This window comes from Podarcis tiliguerta, assembly GCF_965153285.1.
Source record: "Podarcis tiliguerta genome assembly, chromosome: 5".
Lineage (NCBI taxonomy): Eukaryota > Metazoa > Chordata > Lepidosauria > Squamata > Lacertidae > Podarcis > Podarcis tiliguerta.
The window spans coordinates 2,305,303-2,329,750 of NC_139538.1; the positions used below are offsets into that span (position 1 = coordinate 2,305,303).

General features: G+C 46.8%; 1 protein-coding gene and 1 long non-coding RNA gene across 3 annotated transcripts in view; both read right to left on the reverse strand.

Moving 5' to 3' along the window:
• LOC310678558 overlaps nucleotides 1-16,609 on the reverse strand; it is a 59,111-nt gene extending 42,502 nt beyond the window's left edge. Inside the window, exon 1 of the long non-coding RNA XR_014511850.1 lies at nucleotides 16,254-16,609. This is a non-coding gene — a long non-coding RNA (uncharacterized lncRNA). The remainder of the gene's footprint in view (nucleotides 1-16,253) is intronic.
• Nucleotides 1-19,636, reverse strand: part of TPRG1 (tumor protein p63 regulated 1) — a 62,138-nt gene extending 42,502 nt beyond the window's left edge. The window contains exons 1-4 of one of the 2 annotated variants that reach the window (XM_083442429.1): nucleotides 19,510-19,636; nucleotides 10,269-10,478; nucleotides 8,016-8,107; nucleotides 1,919-2,095 (exon numbers count right to left, since the gene is read on the reverse strand). In XM_083442429.1, the coding sequence (XP_083298555.1) occupies nucleotides 1,919-2,095; nucleotides 8,016-8,107; nucleotides 10,269-10,469 (470 nt within the window). In that variant the 5' untranslated portion in view covers nucleotides 10,470-10,478; nucleotides 19,510-19,636. Of the gene's footprint in view, nucleotides 1-1,918; nucleotides 2,096-8,015; nucleotides 8,108-10,268; nucleotides 10,536-19,509 lie in introns of both variants that reach the window. The other variant, XM_083442430.1, reaches the window with a different exon arrangement.
• Nucleotides 19,637-24,448: the final 4,812 nt, after the last annotated feature.

The window sequence follows — 24,448 nt, forward strand, 5'->3', positions numbered from 1 at the left end:
CCTAATTACGACTAAGTGACTTACATTCAAATGTAAGACCCTAATAAGAGCTTGCTGGGTCAGACCAGGGGCCCCTCTAGTCCAGCACCCTGTTCTCTCAGCACCCAACCAGATGCCTGCAGGAAACCCCCTAGCAGGATTTGAACCCAAGAGCCCTCTCCCATCCCAGGGGCTTCCAGGAAATGATAGTCCTCTCCTCCATCAATTTGTCCAATCCTCTCTTAAAGCCCTCCAAGTAGCACTCCCCAGGCAGGAGGGTAGAAGCAGAGTCTTGTTTGTGCACTTGAAGATGTGTTGTGTGCCCCTGAAGAGTGCAGAGACTTGCTCAAAACTGGGCATCTTCTGCGAGAGACGATTGCCCCCAGATGCACACAGCAAAACAAAGCCTGGCATTTTTAAAACAAACAGGAAAGGAAGGGCCTTTTCAAACTGGGAAATGAAAAGAGCAGCCTGCAAAAATCACAAGGCGTTGGGTGTTGGAAGCGAAGGCAAGAAGCCTCTTCCGCGACTGGAATGTGCGCTGTGTTCAAACTTGTCGGTGCCATTCATATGCAGCCATTCATAAGAACCTCGGCAATTATTTTCTTAAGGACTGTGTATTATGATGAAGATTATCTTTTTAATATATATTTTAAAAGCAAACCTCGTGATGCCTGGAACGGCGTATAATTACCGCATAACCCTAAACCCAGAAAACATTGGGAGTGGAGCCTAGGAGACTCTGCCCCACCAATGCCTCCCTCCTCTTTTGCCAGGTCCATTTGCTTCGCCCACCGCTGAGTAGTCTCCTTGGCTGGAACAGGGGAGTTTTGTCAGCTGCATAGTCTCTCCAGAGGGAGCCTTTAACAAGGGCGCTGGAGGAGGCTCAGGGAAGGGAAACCAAATGGATTGAAGGGATGGAGAAACTCCCCACCAAGAGGAACGGCTACAACATTTGGGGCTTTTCGGTTTAGAGAAAAGGCCGGGCGGAGGAGACATGCAATGGGCATCCAGTGAAGAGGGATGCTGAAAGATTTAGGACAGATAAAAGGAAGTCCTTCTTCATAGGCCTCTCCTGGTCTGCCCCGCAGAGGACCTTAAGGTCCACAAATGCAACATTTTGGAGGTCCCAGGTCTCAAGGTGGTTAGATCGGTCTCAACTAGAGCCAGGGCCTTTTCAGTACTGGCCCCGACTTGGTGGAACGCTCTGTCACAAGAGACCAGGGCCCTGCGGGACTTGACATCTTTCTGCAAGGCCTGCAAGACAGAGCTGTTCCGCCTGGCCTTTGGTTTGGACTCAGTCTAACCCTTATGTTTCCCTCCCCTTATGGTCTTGATCTATGGGCTACTTTTAAAATGAAATTTTTCAATTTCATTGTTCCGCAAGGGACAATGACAATAAAGATATCGTAATCGTAATCAAGGCTGCATTTTAAATTGCATTTTAACCTGTATTTTAAATTGGTTTTTCCCCCTAATATGTTCTTACTGTTTTTACTGTAATTTTACTGGTGTTAGCCGCCCTGAGCCCAGCTCTGGCCGGGGAGGACGGGGTATAATTTTTTTAATTATTAATTATTATTATAGAATCATAGAATTTTAGAGTTGGGAGGTACATCCAAGGGTCATCTAGTCCAACCCCCTGCAATGCAGGAATCTCAGCTGACAGATGGCCATGACAGATGGCCACCCAACCTCTGCTTAAAAGCCTCCAAGGAAGGAGAGCCCACAAAGTGATGCTTTAGTTGAGATCCATGCACTGCAGCAGGTTGGACTGGATGACCTCTGGGGTCCCTTCCACCTTTACGATCCTGTGATTCCATGAACATTCAGGCTCCATTTCAGCAGTGCATATCAAAAGCAGGTTGGAGCCATCACAACCTCCTCCCTCCCCCCCCCCCGAATAATCACGCTGACCACCTGCAGGTGTGTGCCTCACCTGTCCAAGGACTTCTCAGGAAAGGTGAAAGGGCCCAGGCAGATGCGGTTGATGTAGCTCAGGGGGACTCTCTGCAGCTCCAAGCACTTGAGCATGATGAAGTCGTATTTGCAGACCAGGAGGGCGGAGTCTGTGATGACCACCACACGCTCCTTCTCGTTGTTCCAGTGGTCTATCCTGGAGCAGGGCAAAGAAAGGAGAGCCAGCATAGTTCATGTATTTAATAAAGTTTATATACCACTATAACAGAGGAGAAAACCTCAAAGCGGTTTGCAAAACAAGATAATGCAATAAATTTTAGAAAATGCCACCATGTTTGAAAACGTACAGAAAACTAGAACTGCAATAGAACAGGGGAAAACAAATTAAAACTCCCTCAAACTTTCTCAGTGTGGGTAGGCTCGCCCAAATAAGAATGTCTTCAGCGAGTCCAAAAAGTGTGCAATGAAGGTGTCAACAAGCAGGGAGTTTCAAAGTGTTGCCAAAGTGCCAATTCCATCACTCCAGGTGCTCAGGTAGGAGAATATGGGGTAAGACGATCTCACAGGTAGACTGGTCCCAAGTAGTGAAGGATTTTGTATACTAATAGTAACGCCTTGTTTTTTTGTTTTAAATGCTTTATTGGTTTTTTAAAAAGCAAACAAAAGTTTGTCCTGAGAAATAAAATCGGTAATAAGTGTTACATCCAATCACAATAAATTCTTCTTTCTTCTATAATGACTTCCTGTCACAACACCATGCATCTACTACTTATCTTGTCCATTTTGTTGTTGTTGTTTAGTCGTGTCTGCCTCTTCGTGACCCCCTGGACCAGAGCATGCCAGGCACTCCTGTCTTCCACTGCCTCCTGCAGTTTGGTCAAACTCATGCTGGTAGCTTCGAGAACACTGTCCCACCACCTCGTCCTCTGTCATCCCCTTCTCCTTGTGTCCTCAATCTTTCCCAACATCAGGGTCTTTTCCAGGGAGTCTTCTCTTCTCATGAGGTGGCCTAAGTCTTGGAGCCTCAGCTTCACGATCTGTCCTTCCAGTGAGCACTCAGGGCTGATTTCCTTCAGAATGGAGAGGTTGGATCTTCTTGCAGTCTGTGGGACCCTCAAGAGTCTCCTCCAGCACCATAATTCAAAAGCATGAATCCTTCAAGAGCCAGTGTGGTGTAGTGGTTCAGAGTGGTGGATTCGTGATCTGGGGAACCGGGTTCGCGCCTCCGCTCCTCCACCTGCAGCTGCTGGGTGACCTTGGGCTAGTAACACTTCTCTGAAGTCTCTCAGCCTCACTCACCTCACAGAGTGTTTGTTGTGGGGGAAGAAGGGAAAGGAGAATGTTAGCCACTTTGAGGCTCCTTCGGGTAGTGATAAAGCAGGATATCAAATCCAAACTCTTCTTCGGCGATCAGCCTTCTTTGTTGTCCAGCTCTCACTTCCATACATCACTACTGGGAAAACCATGGCTTTAACTATACGGACCTTTGTTAGCAAGGTGATGTCTCTGCTTTTTAAGATGCTGTCTAGCTTTTTCATTGCTTTTCTCCCAAGGAGCAGGCGTCTTTTAATTTCGTGGCTGCTTTCACCCTCTGCAGTGATCATGGAGCCCAAGAAAGTAAAATCTCTCACTGCCTCCATTTCTTCCCCTTCTATTTGCCAGGAGGTGATGGGACCAGTGGCCATGATCTTCCCTTTTTTTGATGTTGAGCTTCAGGCCATATTTTGCGCTCTCCTCTTTCACCCTCCTTCAAAGGTTCTTTAATTCCTCCTCACTTTCTTCCATCAAAGTTGTGTCATTTGCCTATCTGAGGTTGTTGATATTTCTCCCGGCAATCTTAATTCCAGATTGGGATTCATCCAGTCCAGCCTTTTGCATGATGAATTCTGCATATAAGTTAAATAAGCTGGGGCTTAATATACAGCCTTGCCGTACTCCTTCCCCAATTTTGAACCAATCAGTTGTTCCATATACCTTTGTTAATTTTCATTACTAACATTATTCTATAAATGTCCACATAATCACAGAAGTCATTCAAGGCCTGCCGTTGATGTCATATTACTACAGTATTCCTTAAGGTATTTTTTTGTACATGTCCCATTTTTTTCTAAATGTTTGAGCACTATGACCTCTCAGTTTCCCTGTCACTTTTGCCAATTCAACGTACAACAGTTTCTAATTGTAACACCTTGATCTCGGGCCAGCAGCAGATCTCTGAGCCCATGTGTTTCATGCTGGCAAGGCCTCTCTCCTGTCAGCAATCGTGCTGCAGCATTCTGCACTGACTGCAGCTTCTGGATCAAACCCAAGGGAAGCCCCAGAGGAGAGCATTGCGGCAATCCAGTAACCAATGCGCAAACTACGGTGGGCAGGCTCTCTATCCAGCAATGGCCCTAGCTGTCAACGCAGTCCCGGTTGAACTTTGGCAGACCGAAGGAAGGAATGAGCTGTTAACATAGAATCACTGAATTGTTGAGTGGGGCGCGACCTCTCAAGGGTCATCTAGTCCAACCCGCTGCAACGCATGGGAAACGGGGATCTCAGAACAGCAGCATTTCGGTTTGTGTGTTGTTTGGTGGAGTCGGAGTTAGGAAAGCTCATGCAAAAAGAGGAGGCAAACTGAATTTCCTTCCCCCTCCTTGGTTGCGCCAGGCTGGCAAATGGTGCCTTCCGGGCTCTGCAAAAACCATCTCCTCTTGCAAAATCTTTTTAATTTGATATAGCGGAAGAGATCTTTCATTCTGCATAATTAGCATTATCAGAAACAAATTTGCCAATTTGTGTCAGGAGTTCTGCGTTCCAACGTGATTTGCCATTGGAGATTTCTAAGCAGAGGTTGGGTGATTATTCAGGGATCATTCAGCTGTGATTTCTGTGTTGCTGGGCGTTGGGCTAGATGAGCCTTAGGGTCCCTTCCAGTGCCAAGATTCTGCGATTCCGTGTTCATGAATTCATTCTTTTTTTGCACCATCTAGTAAACCTTCCCACCCCTGCCTCATTCACAAGGTCTTCATTCCTTCTTCTTTCTTTAAATGCTTTATTGGTTGAAAACTTTATAACAGAAATATGCAATAGAAGTTATAGGCAAAATAAGAAATGAAAAATGAACCATTATTCATTCTTTTACTAATACTTGGTTTGCACATCCATTTGTGATTAAATTTGACAAGACCTCCAATCTTCCCCTTGTGTTCCCGAATTAAGTTCCTTAAATACACGCTTAAGCTTTACTTTCTCTATGTTATTTGACTTATATAAATTTAATTTTATAAAATTATCCTACTTACACAACGAAGCTCAATCAAGACCTGCCAAAGGATTGACCTTTTGACAGTGTTCTTTCACATATACTCTGCATATATCCCACTCTCTGATAAATTTTTCATTCCAGACTGAAAAACAATCTCCGTGCTGGATAACCAATTATCCTACCCCCCCTGGATGTTTTTTTTAAACCACAACATTCCTGTTTAGACAAACTACAAAGATGCTTAGAAAATTGGTGTGAATTTTAATCTGGTTTAGCATTTTCCATTTCGTTGCCAATTTTTCTTGATTTCCTTGTTTTATCTTTGAAGTTGGTGGTTTTCCTCTTTACAATCAAGAAGTGTGTCAATTTTGTGAAATAAATAAAATAAACGATATATGCTTCACCCACCAGGGGGCAGTATTGAAACTGCAAAAAAGCAAATCCTGGTCAAATGATTCACCAGGTATCTATACCATATACGGTTCTTTTTATAGCTCTTTATAGGCAACTGTTTGAGATTTGCATGGCTTATAATTACATGGTCTCCGGAGAAAACAACATCTGCCAAGGTGTGCCTTCCAATCGCCATGCGCTGCCTTGAGGGATGGGTTGCTGTTCAGCGGCAACCGAGAAATTGTAATTAAAGCCACAACTTTGAGGACTTTTGCAGGAAGCATAAGGAGATTTTTAAAGTCAGGAGGGATTGCTATTATTTATATATACAGCCCTGTCAGTTTGCATAGCTCTCTCCATAGCAACAGAAAAAATATCCACTATAATCTAAAAGAAAAATAGGTAATGGTGTGCAAGGAAGATGTCCGGGGTGTGTGTGTTTGAAATGGTTGCGAAGCGTGAGGAAATCAATGCAGTGACCCCACAGGTCTTATAACTTACAGACAGGTCTCCGCCCCGACCAGCTTACAAACGGTGTTTGTAGATTGGGAAGGGCTCAGTGGGAGTGCAATTTGGGGGCGAGTGGAAACAGGACCCCAAAATTCTCTACCCGCCTGATTTTCAGGAGGCAAAATTGAGGGTGCCATTTTGCGGACTAGTTCTGCAGCGGCAGCAGCAGGAAGAGAAGATTCTGGAAGGGTTAGAAAATGGAAGAGGGAAATTCTACACAGAATTCTCTTCTGAAAACCTTTGGCCGAAAGAAATAAGATTGTTAGTTTCCTAGAACCATAAGACGACACCTAGTTTGGTAGGGGATTTAACCTAGGGGAATTATTATTATTATTATTATTATTATTATTATTATTATTATTATTACATCCATGCCAACAGGACCTTGCTAGGGGCCACTCGGGACTTCGCAGAAAGAATGGCCTCCATTGGGCTGTCCCTGAATAGGTTTGGCCCAACTCATAGTCGCGGACATGCCTTGGACCTGGTGTTTACCTCTATGGATGTTGGTGATCTGACACTAAGTAAAAGCGAAACCAAAGAAGTGCCATGGTCAGATCACTTCCTGGTGCAACTGGACTTCTCCGCGACCCTTCCCCTCTGCAGGGAGGAGGGACCAATTCGGATGGTCCGCCCCCGCCACTTAATGGATCCAAATGGTTTCCAGAGAGTGGTAGGGGATGTTTTAACCCATGTTGATGGCCTTTCAGCTGATTCCCTGGTGGCCCGCTGGAATGCGGAGTTAACCAGGGCTATTGACTGTCTGGCTCCGAAGCGCCATCTCCGATTGCATGGAGCCTGGACAGCCCCGTGGTTTTCTTCGGAGCTGAGGGCGATGAAACAATCGCTGAGACGGCTAGAGCGTCGGTGGCAGAGAACTCACTCTGAATATGACCGGACACAGGTTAGAGCTCAATGTCGAGCCTACCAAGTGGCGATAGCGACGGCAAAGAAGACTTTCTTCACCGCCTCTTTTGTACCTGCAGAAAACAGCAGCAGGAGACTCTTTCAGGTGGTTCGCAATTTAACAGAACCACCTTTGCCACTGGGGTCTGGTAAAGATCCCAAGATCTCCTGCAACTATTTTGCAAAGTTCTTTGCAGATAAAATTGCTCAAATTCAGAAGGAGGCAGACTTTGCCTTGTTAACAGGATCGGAGTGGGGAAATGTCAGAGCGCTGTCTAATCAGGCTGTCTAATCAATTTCTACCTGCTACCTTCCTCTTCCCTCCCCATCCCTTTCCCCTTGTGTGTTGTGTCCCTTTAGATCAGGGGCCGGCAAACCTTTTGAGCAGGGGGGCTGTCCACTGTCCTTCAGACCTTGTAAGGGGGCAGAGTACCGGGATCTGCCCGTACTCACATTGCTTCATGAGGTGGGCTCCGGTACAGCTTTTCATTCGTTGAGCCGCTGCGCAGCCGCCACCCACCCATTGGCCAGGGCCTCACACAGCTTTGCAGGCGATTGGCCGTGACTGGCGCCCGCCTTTGCTCACACATCAAGTAGGACATTTTAATGTATTTTTAATCTTTGTTGGAAGCCGCCCAGAGTAGCTGGGGAAACCCAGCCAGATGAGTGGGGTACAAATAAATTATTATTATTATTATTATTATTATTATTATTATTATTATTATTACTATTATTAAGGGAGGAGGCACCGCTGCAGCGCGTGAGAGGGAGGGGGGGAAATGGCAGTGTTGGGAAAAAATGGCGGCTGGGAAAAAAAGAGGGGGGAAAAGAACAGAACCCCATTCCCCACACTGATCCACAGGCCAGATCCTGAAGGCAATTGGGCCAGATCCGGCCCACGGACCTTAGTTTGCCGACCCCTGCTTTAGATTGCGAGCTTGCGGGCAGAGACTGTCATGTTTTGATTGCACAGAAGCCACTCTGGAAGCTTTTTCAGCTGAAAAACGGGACAAAGATGCTTCGAATAAATATAAATAAATAAGGAAGGGAGACTTACTCAGCCAGAAGCCAGAAGCTGTGGGCCGTTTCCCCCATGTTCGCTGTCACATGGGCCCTGAGGTCATCCATGGCTTGGTCAAAGGCTCCAGGCTGAAGAACAAAACGAGAGAGGAGATCACAGGAGAGAAGGAACAGAGGGAAATCATGCGCAGGGAAATAGCAGGCATTGCCTGGTCTTTGTGCACCGTCGTAACCATTGAAGAAGCGTTGAGCATTAACCAGAAACTCCAACTGAGGGCAGGTCCCAGGGTGGGTGACAACCATTGCAAGTTAAAAAACAAAACAGCTCAGTATAGTCCACGCTGACTCACTATAAGGCAGCTTCCGATCTTCCTGGCTGAAAAAATATTCCTCACCCCTGTCTTAAAAGGTAAAGGGACCCCTGACCGTTAGGTCCAGTCGTGGCCGACTCTGGGGTTGTGGCGCTCATCTCGCTTTACTGGCCGAGGGAGCCGGCGTACAGCTTCCAGATCATGTGGCCAGCATGACTAAGCCGCTTCTGGCAAACCAGAGCAGTGCACGGAAACACTGTTTACCTTCCCGCCAGAGCGGTACCTATTTATCTACTTGCACTTTGATGTGCTTTCGAACTGCTAGGTGGGCAGGAGCAGGGATCGAGCAACGGGAGCTCATCCTGTCGCGGGGATTCGAACTGCCGACTTTCTGATCAGCAAGCCCTGGGCTCTGTGGTTTAACTCACAGCGCCACCCGCGTCCCTCCAACCCTGCATAGCAAAGATCTCAGGCCTCTGCCCTGGCTTCAAAATTCTACACACAGTGGATCATGGGTAGATTGTTAAAGCCACTTCCGAGCTGGAGAGGAGGTGGGTCGCGGGCTTCATGCCCCTCCCCATGCATGCGGGGGCTGGCTCACAGCCCCCGGAATACTTGGGGAATCCTCGGACGTGTCATCCCCCGGCCAGCCAATCAGCTGGTCCAGGAGGCGTGGTCCGTCCTATTTAGGGCTGGCACGGCCAAAGGTCTCCCTCTTTCCATGCTCCAGCTGATCGGGTTTTCCCACCCCTCCCACCCGTTAGGTTAGGCTCTCTGACCTTGCTATGGACTTTGGTTGGTCGCCATTAAGGGGCCTGGTAGGAATTTTTCCACTTGGGTGATGGACTATATGGAATTGGCGGAAATGACCGGCAGAATCCGAGACCAGGGAGAAGAGTTGGTGGAAGAAGATTGGGAGAAATTTAAAGACTATTTACAGAAATATTGCAAAATTAATGAATGTTAGAATGATGTTGGATTGAGGTTAAGGGGTTTTTAGTAACAATGTTATAAAGGAATATGCAAAAATGGAATGTTAACAGGTGAAAATTTAAAGCTATAATATATTAAGATCAAGATAAGGATAAAGGTAAAGAGGGAAAGGATTTGCTGAATAAATAGATTGAACTGGAATACAAAGAGGGGAGGTGTGGATAGGTCCAGGAAACAAGCAAATGTATGATATGTTATGAAAGATTGAACTGTTTTTAATCATTTTTTATTTTTGTATTTTTCTTTTTTCTTTTTGTGATGTTATGAAAAATCTTAATAAAATATTATTTAAAAAAGGGGGGGGGGATTTTTCCACTTGGCAAATTGGCACCAGCCACTTGGTTTTTCGCCTACCTCGTAGCAACCGTTACAACTTCCTTGGCATTGGCGGTTAGGCATTGGTAGGGGTATTGTTATGCAGATGAAAAGGGGGGGGGGAGCGCCATCACCTTCCCCCCAAATCGAAGGGTAGTCCGGTAAAGGATTCCGGAGGGCGTGGCCTTGTCCTAAGCCTATGGAGGTGTGGGCCTACGGCACGCCCCCGAGCGGTGACCCCGGGGGAGCTCCTAGTTGATGTGCATCAGCAGGACTCCCCCTACTGGTGGTTAACCCTTGCCAGTCTTCAAGCAAGCAGGCTGAAGCCGGTTAGTTGATAGGACCAATGCCTAAGCCAATACCACTCAATTTCTGTAATCAATAAAGTTGTGGCCTAATTTGACCCATTAACCTAAAATTCTGATGTCTCGTGTCTTTATTTCCGAGGGGGGAGGCGGGAACTCGCCACGCAACCCACCTGCCCCCCTGCAAAAAAAAAGGAGACCATGCACGAGGGAAAGAGGCCCACCTCTGAAACGGAGGACTCTTTCCTGCATTGCAGAGGGTTGGAATAGATGACCCCCGGGGTCTCTTCCCATTCGACAATTCCATTCCGTGCCTTTTCTTGCAGGACCCGCAACCTCTCCCGGAAATAAAAAGGGTCGACTCACCCTTGTGGCAAAGTATTTCCTTGAATCGTAGGGGTCGGCGTGAGGGCGCGGGTAGAGCATGGTCTTGGGAGCAGACGGCGGGAAGAATCCTGAATCCGGTTCCTGCGCGGTTCCAGCACCGGGATTTCCCTTGCTCTTCTCTTCCAGATCCTGTTGCATCTCCACTGTTTTGAATTCTTGGTAGTTTCCACTGCCTGACATTCCAGCCGCCTTCGAAGCAAGCAGAGGCACCCAAAGGGTTAACACAGCAGCTTGCCCTTTGTCCACCTGCACCTCTAACAGATGCCACTCAGGTCCAGCAGGAGGACCAGGTTCCCTCATACATACCTGCCCAGGGCTGTGAAATCCTTGTGGGGGGGGGGACGCCCTTCTCTCCACCCCCCCCCCCCACAGGCATGCTGGGTGGGGACACGGGTGGAACTGTGGAACTCCCTTCCTAGAGATATGAGATTGGCTGCCTCATTCTTGCACTTATGCCAAGAGGCTTTGGGAAACTGACCGCTTTTAATGAACGGGCTTGTTATGTACTGAGTTGAATAGGATCCACAATGCAGCAGTCTGATTGGTCCTAGAACAATAGGATTCAGAATGCAGCAGTCTGATTGGCCCTAGAACAATAGGATTCAGAATGCAGCAGTCTGATTGGCCCTAGAACAATAGGATTCAGAATGCAGCAGTCTGATTGGCCCTAGAACAATAGGATCCAAAATGCAGCAGTCTGATTGGCCCTAGAACAATAGGATCCATAATGCAGCAGTCTGATTGGCCCTAGAACAATAGGAGTCAGAATACAGCAGTCTGATTGGCCCTAGAACAATAGGATTCAGAATGCAGCAGTCTGATTGGCCCTAGAACAATAGGATTCAGAATGCAGCAGTCTGATTGGCCCTAGAACAATAGGATCCAAAATGCAGCAGTCTGATTGGCCCTAGAACAATAGGATCCATAATGCAGCAGTCTGATTGGCCCTAGAACCATAGGAGTCAGAATACAGCAGTCTGATTGGCCCTAGAACAATAGGATTCAGAATGCAGCAGTCTGATTGGCCCTAGAACAATAGGATCCAAAATGCAGCAGTCTGATTGGCCCTAGAACAATAGGATCCAGAATGCAGCAGTCTGATTGGTCCTAGAACAATAGGATTCAAAATGCAGCAGTCTGATTGGCCTTAGAACAATAGGAGTCAGAATACAGCAGTCTGATTGGCCCTAGAACAAGAGGATCCAGAATGCAGCAGTCTGATTGGTCCTAGAACAATAGGATCCAGAATGCAGCAGTCTGATTGGCCCTAGAACAATAGGATCCAGAATGCAGCAGTCTGATTGGCCTAGAACAATAGGATCCAGAATGCAGCAGTCTGATTGGCCCTAGAACAATAGGATCCAGAATGCAGCAGTCTGATTGGTCCTAGAACAATAGGATCCAGAATGCAGCAGTCTGATTGGCCCTAGAACAATAGGATTCAGAATGCAGCAGTTTGATTGGCCCTAGAACAATAGGATTCAGAATGCAGCAGTCTGATTGGTCCTAGAACAATAGGATTCAGAATGCAGCAGTCTGATTGGCCCTAGAACAATAGGATCCAGAATGCAGCAGTCTGATTGGCCCTAGAACAATAGGATTCAGAATGCAGCAGTTTGATTGGTCCTAGAACAATAGGATTCAGAATGCAGCAGTCTGATTGGTCCTAGAACAATAGGATCCAGAATGCAGCAGTCTGATTGGTCTGCAGGAGCCACCCAATCCAGCTCCAGGTGGAAGTGAATCCGCAACCTGATTGGCTTACAGGTGAATCCCGGAATTAGCCAATCACGTGGGGCCCATTGTGTAAATAGTGTATATAAAGCAGACATTCTGGGGGAACTTCCATTCCTCCTCACCACTATGAGCTGAATAAAGAGCATGAAATCCATTCTCGACTCCGAGTATATTTCAAGGCTGGTGCCCTCTCAATGTTTATTGGGCTTTTTAAAAATGATTTTTTAATGTTATTGGAGGATTGAAGCTCTTGGAAATCTTTACACCATGAGTAGGCAAACTAAGGCCCTGGATCCGACCCAATCGCCTTCTCAATCCAGCCCACAGACAGTCCAGGAATCAGCGTGTTTTTACATGAGTAGAATGTGTGCTTTAATTTAAAATGCATCTCTGTGGGGCATAGGAATTCGTTCATTCCCCCCCCCCTTTAAAATATAGTCCGGCCCCCCACAAGGTCTGAGGGACAGTGGACCGGCCCCCTGCCGAAAAAGTTTGCTGGCCCTTGTACACTTTACGCCTGCTTGTCTCAAGGTGAGATATAAAAAACAGCGCAGAAAATAGCAGCAAATTGATTAAATACAAGACACCCAATGCAAAGGCTAAAGTCATTGCTTCCCTCTGCCACCAGGTGAGCTGTTTACCTGCTGAGTCTTTTGTGCAGGTGCTCACGGCCAAGGCCCCTCCCCTGCTCTGCCTTCCAACAGCTCCTTATCATTAATCTGAATTTGGAAAAGACAAACCTTCTAACAGAGGACTCTTTCAAGCAGAGTTGTTGCAGCTGGCAGAAAGCCACAGCTAGTTCATCTCAGCCACTTTCTTTATGTGATCAAGCACTTAATTGGCTACCGTGGCTGTTGGCCTCTGTCTGTCTCAAGATAAAAATGGAGTGCTCCTCCGAGGGTGAAGTCAAACCGCTGTGTTAGCAGCACCCAAGTGACCTCCACAGGGTGCAATCCTGGGCAGTGTGTGTGGAGGTCCTGGGCTACCCAGATGACAAGATCCGCCCCCCCCCCCTCTGCCTGGCTGATGTGATCCAAAGGAAAGCAGAGCAAGGGATTTGTGTAGGATCTACTCCTTAGTCCTTTCTTCTCCTGAAGATGTTCCGCAAGGAAGCAGGCATGTGTTATGTATCCAATGGTCTGGGTTTGGCTGAGCTTGAGTCTGGACTAAGCAATCTGAGCTCCTGTGTTCTGATTCGATACATGATCATAGAATCATAGAATCATAGAGTTGGAAGAGACCACAAGGGCCATCGAGTCCAACCCCCTGCCAAGCAGGAAACACCATCAGAGCACTCCTGACATAGGGTTGTCAAGCCTCTGCTTAAAGACCTCCAAAGAAGGAGACTCCACCACACTCCTTGGCAGCAAATTCCACTGTCGAACAGCTCTTACTGTCAGGAAGTTCTTCCTAATGTTTAGGTGGAATCTTCTTTCTTGTAGTTTGGATCCATTGCTCCGTGTCCGCTTCTCTGGAGCAGCAGAAAACAACCTTTCTCCCTCCTCTATGTGACATCCTTTTATATATTTGAACATGGCTATCATATCACCCCTTAACCTCCTCTTCTCCAGGCTAAACCTGCCCAGCTCCCTTAGCCATTCCTCATAAGCCATTCCTCATGATGTCCAATCACAGAACATTTTGGGATTTGGGCCTCTGCCATTGGCCCTTCAACTCTGAGTCGGGATTCGCGACTTGGAAGTTTAGACAGCTAATCACGTTGGGAGTGGGAGTGGCCCAGGCTTCCAGGAGGGATAATAATAATAATAATAATAATAATAATAATAATAATAATAATAATTTGTTTATATCCCGCCCTCCCAGCCAAAGCCGGGCTCAGAGCAGCTAATAACAGTAAAATGATACAACATTCTAAAATCATTTCATTATAAAATCAATTCAAATCAGATTAATGGCAACCATTGGGCTAGAGTTCTGTGAGGATTGCCAAAGGAAGGGGTCAGGCTGTGCCCTGACCAAAGGCCTGGTGGAACAGCTCCGTCTTGCATGCCCTGCGGAAAGATGTCAAGTCCCGCAGGGCCCTAGTCTCTTGGGACAGAGCGTTCCACCAGATCGGGGCCATGGCCGAAAAAGCCCTGGCTCTGGTTGAGGCCAGCCTAACCTCCCTGTGGCCCGGGACCTCCAAGATGTTTTTGTTTGAAGACCGTAAGGTCCTCCGTGGGACATACCAGGAGAGGCGGTCCCGTAGGTACGAGTTGTTTTGCCCCACTTCCCAGTTATGCAGTTCAATGAAGGTTCTTGTTGTTATCGCTGCGTCTTGTCTCGTGGGAGCCCACCTATACTTCAGCATGGATTGTTCCTTGGGGTTTAATCCTGAAGTCTACACTCACAAATGGGTGTAGCAGCAAGGCAGCAGAGGTTTTCTGCTCCTAGATGGGATCCCTTCCCAGGTGGAAAAGCCCCATCTACCCCTCATTTTCCACCACAGAACATGCAGAAACCAACTGCTTGGCCATTGGACCTGCTCTTGGTCTCATCTGCTCAATACTCCACAGTCTGTCTTTGAATGCAAAGGAAGTCCCTAATTCTCCGATGGTTTAAGACCCATCGACTCCCCTCACCTGGTTTAGCCAGTCGGTCCAGGCCGTTTCCCAGAGATCCATCTACTTTTCATCCAGAAGGTTCAAATCCCCAGCATCTCCACTTAAAAGTCTCGCAGGCACTACAGGTTGCGAATGACCTTTCTCTGCTGGGGACCCCTGAACTTCTGTCAGCCAGAGCTTGCAGTATTGGGTTAGATGGGTCATAGAATCATAGAATCCTAGAGTTGGAAGAGACCACAAGGGCCATCGAGTCCAACCCCCTGCCAAGCAGGAAACACCATCAGAGCACTCCTGACATATGGTTGTCAAGCCTCTGCTTAAAGACCTCCAAAGAAGGAGACTCCACCACACTCCTTGGCAGCAAATTCCACTGTCGAACAGCTCTTACTGTCAGGAAGTTCTTCCTAATGTTTAGGTGGAATCTTCTTTCTTGTAGTTTGGATCCATTGCTCCGTGTCCGCTACTCTGGCGCAGCAGAAAACAACCTCTCTCCCTCCTCTATGTGACATCCTTTTATATATTTGAACATGGCTATCATATCACCCCTTAACCTCCTCTTCTCCACGGTCAATGGACTGGCTAAGAGTAAGGTGACTTCATGCAATCACGAGGTCTCCCATCCTGCCACTGACCATACCTGAGAACAGAGCTAGGCACCCATAGATGGGTGGGGCTGACCATTCTCTGCTAACAAACAGTGGCCTGAAATAGCTATCAGGGGTGTGGACCTCAGAATTGACTCAGCGATCGCCTTCCTGGGTAAACAAGGCTTTGCTGTTTGGGGAGAGCCAAGGCAAACTTAGTGTTTCAGGTGTCCACGGTCATGACAAGCTCTTCTCAGGCGAGTTCAGTTCCAAGGTATTGGTACTAGGATATAAGGCCCTGTATGGCTGAGGACCAGGTAACCTGAGAAACCACCTAAATACCCTGTAGGTCATTGCATTCTGCTGGAAAGTTTCCCAAATCAGAAACTTGCTCTACCCGAAGTCGGAGCAAGGCTCTCAGTGTGGCCTCCCCTGTTTAGAATCATAGAATCATAGAATCATAGAGTTGGAAGAGACCACAAGGGTCATCGAGTCCAACCCCCTGCCAAGCAGGAAACCTAGTTTAGGGGAACAGGGTCTACGTTGAGATACAACAGGCACCATAAAGGCATAAGGAGAGTTTGCTGGATCAGGCAAGTAGCCCATCTAGTCTAGTGTCCTGTTCTCACAGGGGCTGATGCCTCTGTTAGGAAACCCACAAGAAGGATATGCGCGCAGGAGAAACACTTTCCCCTTCTGTGTCTTCCAGCCGCTGACATTCAGGAGCATCCTGGCTAGTAGCCTTCAAAGGTCTCGATACGACACGATAATCTTTATTGTCATTGTTCAACGAAACTGAAAAAATCTACACCAGACATTCAAAAACCCACAAGCCTGCTATCCCAGCCTGGTTAACCCCCTAAAAACTCTGATACCCCATAACTGAATACAATATACTCCCACAGAGACTACCTTATACTGCATTTAAAACCAAAATCGCATTTGGATAGAAACTGTTTCTCAGATGGCTAGTCCTAGTCTTTATAACCCTGCACCTTCTTCCAGAAGGCAGAAGCTGAAAGAGATCATTTCCGGGGTGCACACTATCCTGCGCTATCTCTGCAGCTTTCTTATGGCACCTGGAAGCATAGATTTGATCCAAGGTGGGAAGAGTGCACCCAATTATTCTCTCTGCAGTCTTTACAACCCTGGAGAGCATTGTTTTTTTCCCTGGCCGTGCAGCTCCCAAACCACACACAGAGACCATAAGTTAATACACTCTCCACAGTCCTCCTCCTCCATGAATTTGTCTAAGGCTCTTTTTAAAAAAATCTAGGTTCATGGCCACCCTGCCTCCTGCATTGCATGAAAAAGGACTTTCTTTTCTGCGCTTTCTAGAAAGAATTTGAATACATTTCCCCCGAAAAAAAGCTTTTCCAACTGGTCACCTCCTCTAGTGGTTGTTGTTTGCCCTGTTTTCAAAACTGTTTTAGCTCTTTTTTATGGTATGTTTGCAAATCACGTGGAGACACATGTCCAAGACAATTCGTGCATCTATTTATTTAACAGCCCCAGCAAATATTTTCCATTGTGTAAATGACCCACCCCTGAGCAGGATCACAGAATGAGCTTCCATCCTGGACCTCTTCTGTTCAACTGAGCCCTCTCTGCTCACCTGGCAAGGTACACCGCGCATGCTCAGAGGCACTGTCACCTTTCCTATTGTTTTCCTCCCCCTAGCAGAGTCCTGGTATCAAAAGCGTGTTCTGGTGCCCAGCCTCAACTCCGGCCCCTTCCGGCTGCATTATACCCATTTCGCAGATTCACATCCTGGGCCTGAGGCCACTCCTTAGAGCAAGCAGGCCTTGAGCAACACCTCTGTGAGGCACATGATGAAGCCTGGCCGGCTTCATGCCATTTATTTGGGCCCCTCCATCGCTCCGCATCAGACCCCCCCAGCCAACCCTGCCTGCCATTCTCCGCATCCTGACGGAGTTCACCTTCAGCCAACAACCCCCCTTCCCTTGCAAAGCGTCTCAGCGTCTCCCTGGCATCCTTCTGTGGGCTCTTGCTGCAAAGTCAGAGTGACCTCTGCCTGCAGGCTCCTCCTGGCACTGGCTGGGACCCCGGAGGGGAAACACTTAGCAATATTGCCTCGGGAGGGAGAGTCGCCTCACTGCCATTAGCTAATATTCAATGTCCCAGAGTTTGGCAAGGCTGAGCTCTGCAGGAGGCCAGCGGCCGGCCAGCCGGTGGAAGGGAGCAGAGCTCAGAAGAGAAGAGGAGGCAATTTGGATAGCATGGCTTGCGTCCCCGTCTCACCAGTTCCAGAATCGTAGCTTGAGATATACACTGGGATTTTCCCCCCTCCGCCATTTTGCATCCAAAAAATGTAAGGACAAGAATGAGAATTAGGTCAGGCCATTGGCCCATCTAGTCCAGCATGCTGTTCTGACAATGGCCAGCCAGATGCCTCAGTGGGAAACCTGCAAGCAGGATTCGAACACAAGAGCAACTCTCCCTTCCCGCGGCTTCCGGCAATTGGTATTCAAAAGCATCACTGCAACCGTGGCCATTGGCAGCCCTCTCCTCCTCCCTGAATTAGTCAAGCCCTCCCTTAAAGCTATCCAGGGTGGTGGTCATCGCTGCCTCCTGTGGGAGGGAGTTCCACAGGTTAACTATGCACTTGTTCCTGCATTGAAAGGGGGTTGGGCTAGATGACCTTTGGCATCCCTTCCAACTACGCTTCTACGACTTCATGAAGAAGTATTTCATTGAATTATCAGATATCTTAGAGTTCTTGCCTTGTGCAACAACTCCCCCACACCCCATATCTGCTCTTGGTCTCCCTCCAAGCGCTCCACATGCAGGAGAAGCAAGAAATTTCCACTGCCCAGGTGGAAATCCTTGTGTTGACAGCTTTTTCTCCCAGGCCCAACCTGGAAATTTTTTTTTTGCACGATCTAAGTCTCTCTGGACCCCGTTTAGGTTGGCTGCAAGTGTTGGAGCTTTCCACCATCCTCAGGTTTTTCTGCCCTCCCTCCCACACGCCATGTTAAAAAGCCATATTGTTTCCTTTAATATCCAACCTCAAGGAACCCCAATGCTCGCCTGATATTTTTTGCTGATCCCAAGCAAGCTGTGACTCCGCTGTGACTTTTGAATTCTTCCTAACGGAGCAACACAGCTCACTAGACAATCTTTTTGTAACTTCATTGCTTAATCTGCTTCCTCTCAGATTAAACTACCTGACAGTTTGGTTGTGAAGCTCAAATGAGATAATTGAGTTGTAAATAAATGGGGAGGGGAGAGAGAGAAGGCACTGCGTGATATTTGGGTATTTCGCTATTATATTCTCACAACCACCCTGTGAAGCAGACCAAGCCAAGTGTGTCAAATGTGCTGGCCGGCTCAGCAAGCAGCTGTTTCAGACTTGGAACAAAATCTGCAGTGCCCTGAAGACACACACACAGACACCGTCTCTCAGTGCAGAGACAGTGTGGTGCAATGGCTACACACGACTTGGGAAGACAGGCGAACTAATACCAGTGTCCTGGAAGAAGCAAAGATCGCCAGTGTTGAAGCAATGATTCTTCAACATCAACTTCATTGGACTGGTCATGTTGTGAGGATGCCTGATGATCGCCTTCCAAAGCAACTCCTCTATTCCAAACTTAAAAATGGAAAGCATAATGCTGGTGGTCAACAAAAGAGGTTTAAAGACTGTCTCAAGGCAAATCTTTAAAAAAAATGTAGTATAAACACCAACAATTGGGAAACACTGGCCTGCGAGTGCTCCAATTGGAGAACAGCCTTTACCAAAGGTGTCGTGGGCTTTGAAGACACTCGAACTCAGGACGCAAGGGAGAAACGTGCTAAGAGGAAGGCACCATTGGCAAACCCTCACCATGATCAACTCTCGCCCAGAAACCAATGTCCCCACTGTAGAAGGACGTATGGATCCAGAATTGGCCTCCACAGTCACTTACAGACTCATTGTTAAAACCGTGTTTATGGAAGACAATCTTACTCCGCTACGAGGGATCGCCAAAGAAGAAGAAGGAGAGTATCAGACGAAGATGTGGGAGACCAGGGTTCGAATTCCCGCTCAGCCACGAAGCTCATTGGGTGTAACCTTGGGACAGCTCCTCATTCTCAGCCTAACCTACCTCACAGGGTTGTCGTGGGAGGAAGAGAACAATGCATGCCGACTGCGACTCCTTGGAGAGAAATCATGCGATAGAATTGCAATCTTTCTTTCTCTCTCAATCTCTCTCTCCCACACACAAATTCACACACCTCTTCTGTTGACAGCACCACAACAGCTTCACCTTTCCAAAGGAGAAGCTTTTATACAGTAACTGCAAGGAGAAGAGACCCCCCGGCTGCCCTTACCTGCGTCAGGTGAGCAGCAACTTCTCTGCACGGATCTGCAGGTTACCTGCCCAAACTGCCCTGCCGGGTCAGAGAAGCCTGATAAGGAAGTGCAAACAGTGGCTTGCTGGGAGCCGGGGAGGCTGGCCAAGGTGTTCCCACGTAGGCAGGTGTCAGGGGAGGAGGGCTGGATCTGCTCCCTTTGTTATCGAGGCCACACAGGTGAGGAAGAAGTCCTCATTGGCACCTGGGTTGGGAGAGGGTGGAACCCTGCTTCAGTTTGCACCTGTTTGGTTTGCAAGGTGCAGCTCCGGGTGGAAGAAAGGCAACACCCTGAGCTGAAGAAGATAAAAATGGGGGTGTTTGCACGGGGTTTCTGCAAATCTTCAAAGCAAGCATATGCTTTTGCAATTATTAATTAATTACAGTAATGAGATTTGCAGGTGTGGGGTGGAATATAAATTGAACTAATTAATTTTAAGGTAATTCATGACATACAAAGCAGTATAAAAACACAAAATGCACAATGGAAATAAAAACAGCCCAAATATCCCGCCTGCCTTGCCGAAGCCCTATTTCTCTGCTTGCCAGAAATTCAACTTGGAAAGTGTGAAGTAGTGCCTCTGAGCATGCACAAAGCACCTTTCTGTTGCCACATCAGCCCATGGCTTGCAGAAAGAGCGGGGCGCTTCCCCCCGTGCGCACGGCCCACAACTTTGTAAATGTGTGTGAAGGTGTCATGCCAGGAATGAACCTCTCCCCGCCGCCCAGCGAGGAAGATGGAACATTTGCTGTTCTTACCAAGGTTCAAGGGAGAATTGCATGCAAATGATGGGAGTGTTTGCAACCGACAGTCGTAGCAGAGTTCACAGGCCACAGGCACATTGCGAGTGGAAAGGAACAGGATTGTCAACTTTCATTTTCATGACCAGTAGCTGAGCACTTTGATGGCATGTTTCTTTCTTTGTTTGTTATGGCTAAACAGGCAGCATGCACCCTTTGAAGATAAAGGTCGCAGCAAACTTCAGCTGCCCATTCCTAAGCAATAGGCTTTGCTTCAAGGCACAAGAGCACTCCAGGTCTTCCCTATGGCAAAGTTGGCAGCCTGCCCAGGCAAGCAGCAGTAGAAGGACAGAGGGCCATTTAGTCCAACATTATGATGGAAGATTGGGAAAAATGATGGAAACTGACTTAAAATTTACAGATTGTTCCCTATTGAAGGAGAATGACATGAAGATGATGTACAGATGGTACACAACACCAGTGCAGTTAGGGAAAATGCACAAAACTAGATCAAATATATGTTGGAAGTGTAAGGAAAAGGAGGGGACATTTTATCATATGTGGTGGGATTGTAAGGTAATTTTTAAAAAATGGGAAATGATATACAACGAATGTTCCATTTACCATTTGTTAAAAAACCCGAGGCATTTTTGTTGGGGATTGTAGGGAAAGACCTGCCAAAAAAGTTGAAAAACATCTTCATGTATGTGACAACGGCTGCGAGAGTTCTGGTAGCACAAGGATGGAAGACTGAAGAAACCCCAACTAAAGAACCATGGCAAGAAAAATTGATGGACTATGCAGAACTGGCAAAACTGACCTATAATCTACAGGACAAGGATAACTGTGACTTTAAGGATGAATGGGAACCCTTTACGAAGTATTTGAAGATGCAACAAAGTGAACTGGACTCCTTGGCAGGTTTTGAATAAACATTCACAAACTTTTTATTGATAACAATCAGCTAAATAGTTTGAGGATCTATACAACTTTGTAACATGCAGAAAACAGCATTTTTTGAGAAATCAAAGACTGGAACTGAGGGAAGTCGGGGGGGTGGAGTGGGGTGGGGGGGTTTTGTGTGGGAGGGAGGAAAAATGGGGGGGGACAAGAATGATATGTTTTGGGATTGTTATAATTTTGAATAAAGAAAAAAATTATTTAAAAATAATTAGTCCAACCCCCTGCGATACAGGAATCTTTGGGCCAACGTGGGGCTTGACCCCACATCCCTGAAATTAAGAGCCTCATGCTCTACCGACAGAGCTATCGCTGTAAACATGCATTTTACACCATCGCCATTTTGAACACATCCAAAATCAGTTGATGGTGGTGGTGGTTTGTTTGGTTTTTTTTTTAAAAAAAAAATCTTATATTTTGTTTATTTTATAAAATTTATATACCACTTGCAATTTTTAGAAAAGCTTCAAAGAACAGAGGAATAAAAATGTTAATGTTTTTTAAAAAAATAACCAGAAACGAACTAAAAACACATCAGTGTTCCAAGATACCTGGGAATTCTGGTCTAAGCCAAAATGTTTTTAGCAGACAGGGGAAAGCGTGCATTGAAGGCACCTTCCTGATATCAAGAGGCAGGGAGTTCCACAGTTTAGGTGTCGCCACACTAAAGCATAGATGCTGCTGTTTATGTAATGTATTTATTTGAGTGGTTTTTTACACCACTTGAGTATTTTCATGATTAGTGGCCTAAAAGAATTGTGAAATAAACAGATAACTTTGGCCTGCCCCAAACACAGGGCTCACCTGCCTCTAGGGTGGCCAGGGGCTAATCTGCACAGATTCCCCTCTAGGGAAACCCTCTAAGGGGGATGGAGGAGCGGTTGCAGAATTTGGGACTTTCCGGATTAGAGAAAAGGTTGTAAAAGGGGGAGCAAGATCTGCTGGGGTGTTTGTCCTGTGAGGCTGCCCCCCCCCCCCCATATTATGCTCAAGTTCTACATACCGTATGTGCATATAAAACCAGATATCCTAAAGACTCCACAGTTTCCACCAAGTTTCATTCCAAGGAAACTGGAATCTCAGTAATTGCCCAGAGACCCCGGGGTCTCTCACCGCTTAGAGATTGGGGCGGCATGTAGCAATAGGAAGCATTTGCACGCGTTATATGCATTTATAGACACTAATTTTACATGCATCTGCACTCCCGGGTTCCTAAAGCAACCAGCACATAAACAGATACATACAGCAATATATATATATAAACGTATAAAAATACTTAGCTATTAATAATTATAATTTATGCTGCAGAAATACAGAAGAGAATGAGGCTTGAGTCGTTTATTTGCATTGCATGCATAATTTTGCATATAACTAGCAGGGCTTTTTTTAAAAAATGTTTTTATTAAAGTTTTCCAACAAAGTTTAACATATTCAATACTAAATTTTAAAAACCCACAAATTACATTTTATATTTTCTATAAACTTCCCCCAACTTCCCTTTCTGGTTTATCACATATTCATTTCTTCTGCCTATAATTTTATATATCTTATATATAGCAATTAAGATTGCACCTTATTAACATTTTCTTAAGATTCCCCCTTCATATTTATATTTTCTGTTTATATTAATTGATTGTGTCTTAATCAAATCCTGCAAGGGAGTTCTTTTCAGTGCATTGTTTCTCTATATACATCGTGAAAGGTTCCCAGCTTTTAACTAGCAGGGCTTTTTAAGAACAACAGCAACAACAGCGACCAAACTCATTTAGAATCAGAGAGTCCTAGGGCTGACAAGGGCTCCTGGGGGTCATCTATCCCAACCTGCTGTGATTCTGGACTCACACTCGAACTATTCGGCCAGGACTTGCAGAATGCAAGCTCTGTGCTTGCTGGTTGCACGCCTGAAAGCACTGCAGCGCTGGGCAGGTTTGCTGTGAATGAAAAGGACTCATCTGCCTTGAGCTCTCTGCTTTTTTGTGAATTGGCTGAATGTCTTTGTGTTGACCTTTCCTTTAAGTCTCAATACCTCGATGTGTCCAGAAGATGGCAGCAGACGGCTGCCCAGTGGCTGGTGCGGATATGGAGGGGAACCTGGTGATATATTCCATTCCTTGTCCTCTTATTCCTTTTCTTTAAAATAAAAAAATGAATAGGGCTGTTAGAGGCTTTCTGGACCCCTTCCGCCCATTTAGATCCACTGGGTCTCCAGGCTGACCCCCCCCCCCACCTCAGCGGTCCTCTTCCTTGCCCGTCCCAAACACTTGTTCCTTCCTAAGCATCTAGATTTTTCCAAACTGAAAACCTGTAGCCAAAGAACAGATGGCACCCGGACAGAAACTTTATGACTATCGATCGCTGCTGGCAAAAGGGAGAGGTCTGGGACTCTGGCAAGGAGTTTTTGAGAGATGGGCTGACTTATCAATGAAAGGATAAATGATGTGAGTTGCTCAGTTTCAGCTGCTGCTGGGCAGCCTGCAGAGAAAGAGGCCAGGTTTTGCGCCTTGCAAACAGGCCTGCAGTTCTGTGTGAGTGGAGAAAAGTGTGTGTGTATTGGAAATTGTTGTTGTTTAGTCGTTTAGTCGTGTCTGACTCTTCGTGACCCCCTGGACCAGAGCACGCCAGGCACTCCTGTCTTCCACTGCCTCCCGCAGTTTGCTCAAACTCATGCTGGTCTCTTCGAGAACACTGTCCCACCATCTCGTCCTCTGTCGTCCCCTTCTCCTTGTGCCCTCCATCTTTCCCATCATCGGGGTCTTTTCCAGGGAATCTTCTCTTCTCAGGAGGTGGCCAAAGTCTTGGAGCCTCAGCTTCACGGTCTGTCCTTCCAGTGAGCACTCAGGGCTGATATCCTTAAAAATGGAGAGGTTTGTTCTTCTTGCAGTCCATGGGACTCTCAAGAGTCTCCTCCAGCACCAGAACTCAAAAGCATCAATTCTTTGGCAATCAGCCTTCTTTATGGTCCAGCTCTCACTTCCATACATCACTACTGGGGAAACCATAGCTTTAACTATACGGACCTTTGTTGGCAAGGTGATGTCTCCTGAAGCTGAGGCTCCAAGACTTTGGCCACCTCAGGAGAAGAGAAGACTCCCTGGAAAAGACCCTGATGTTGGGAAAGATGGAGGGCACAAGGAGAAGGGGACGACAGAGGACGAGATGGTTGGACAGTGTTCTCGAAGCTACCAGCATGAGTTTGACCAAGCTGTGAGAGGCAGTG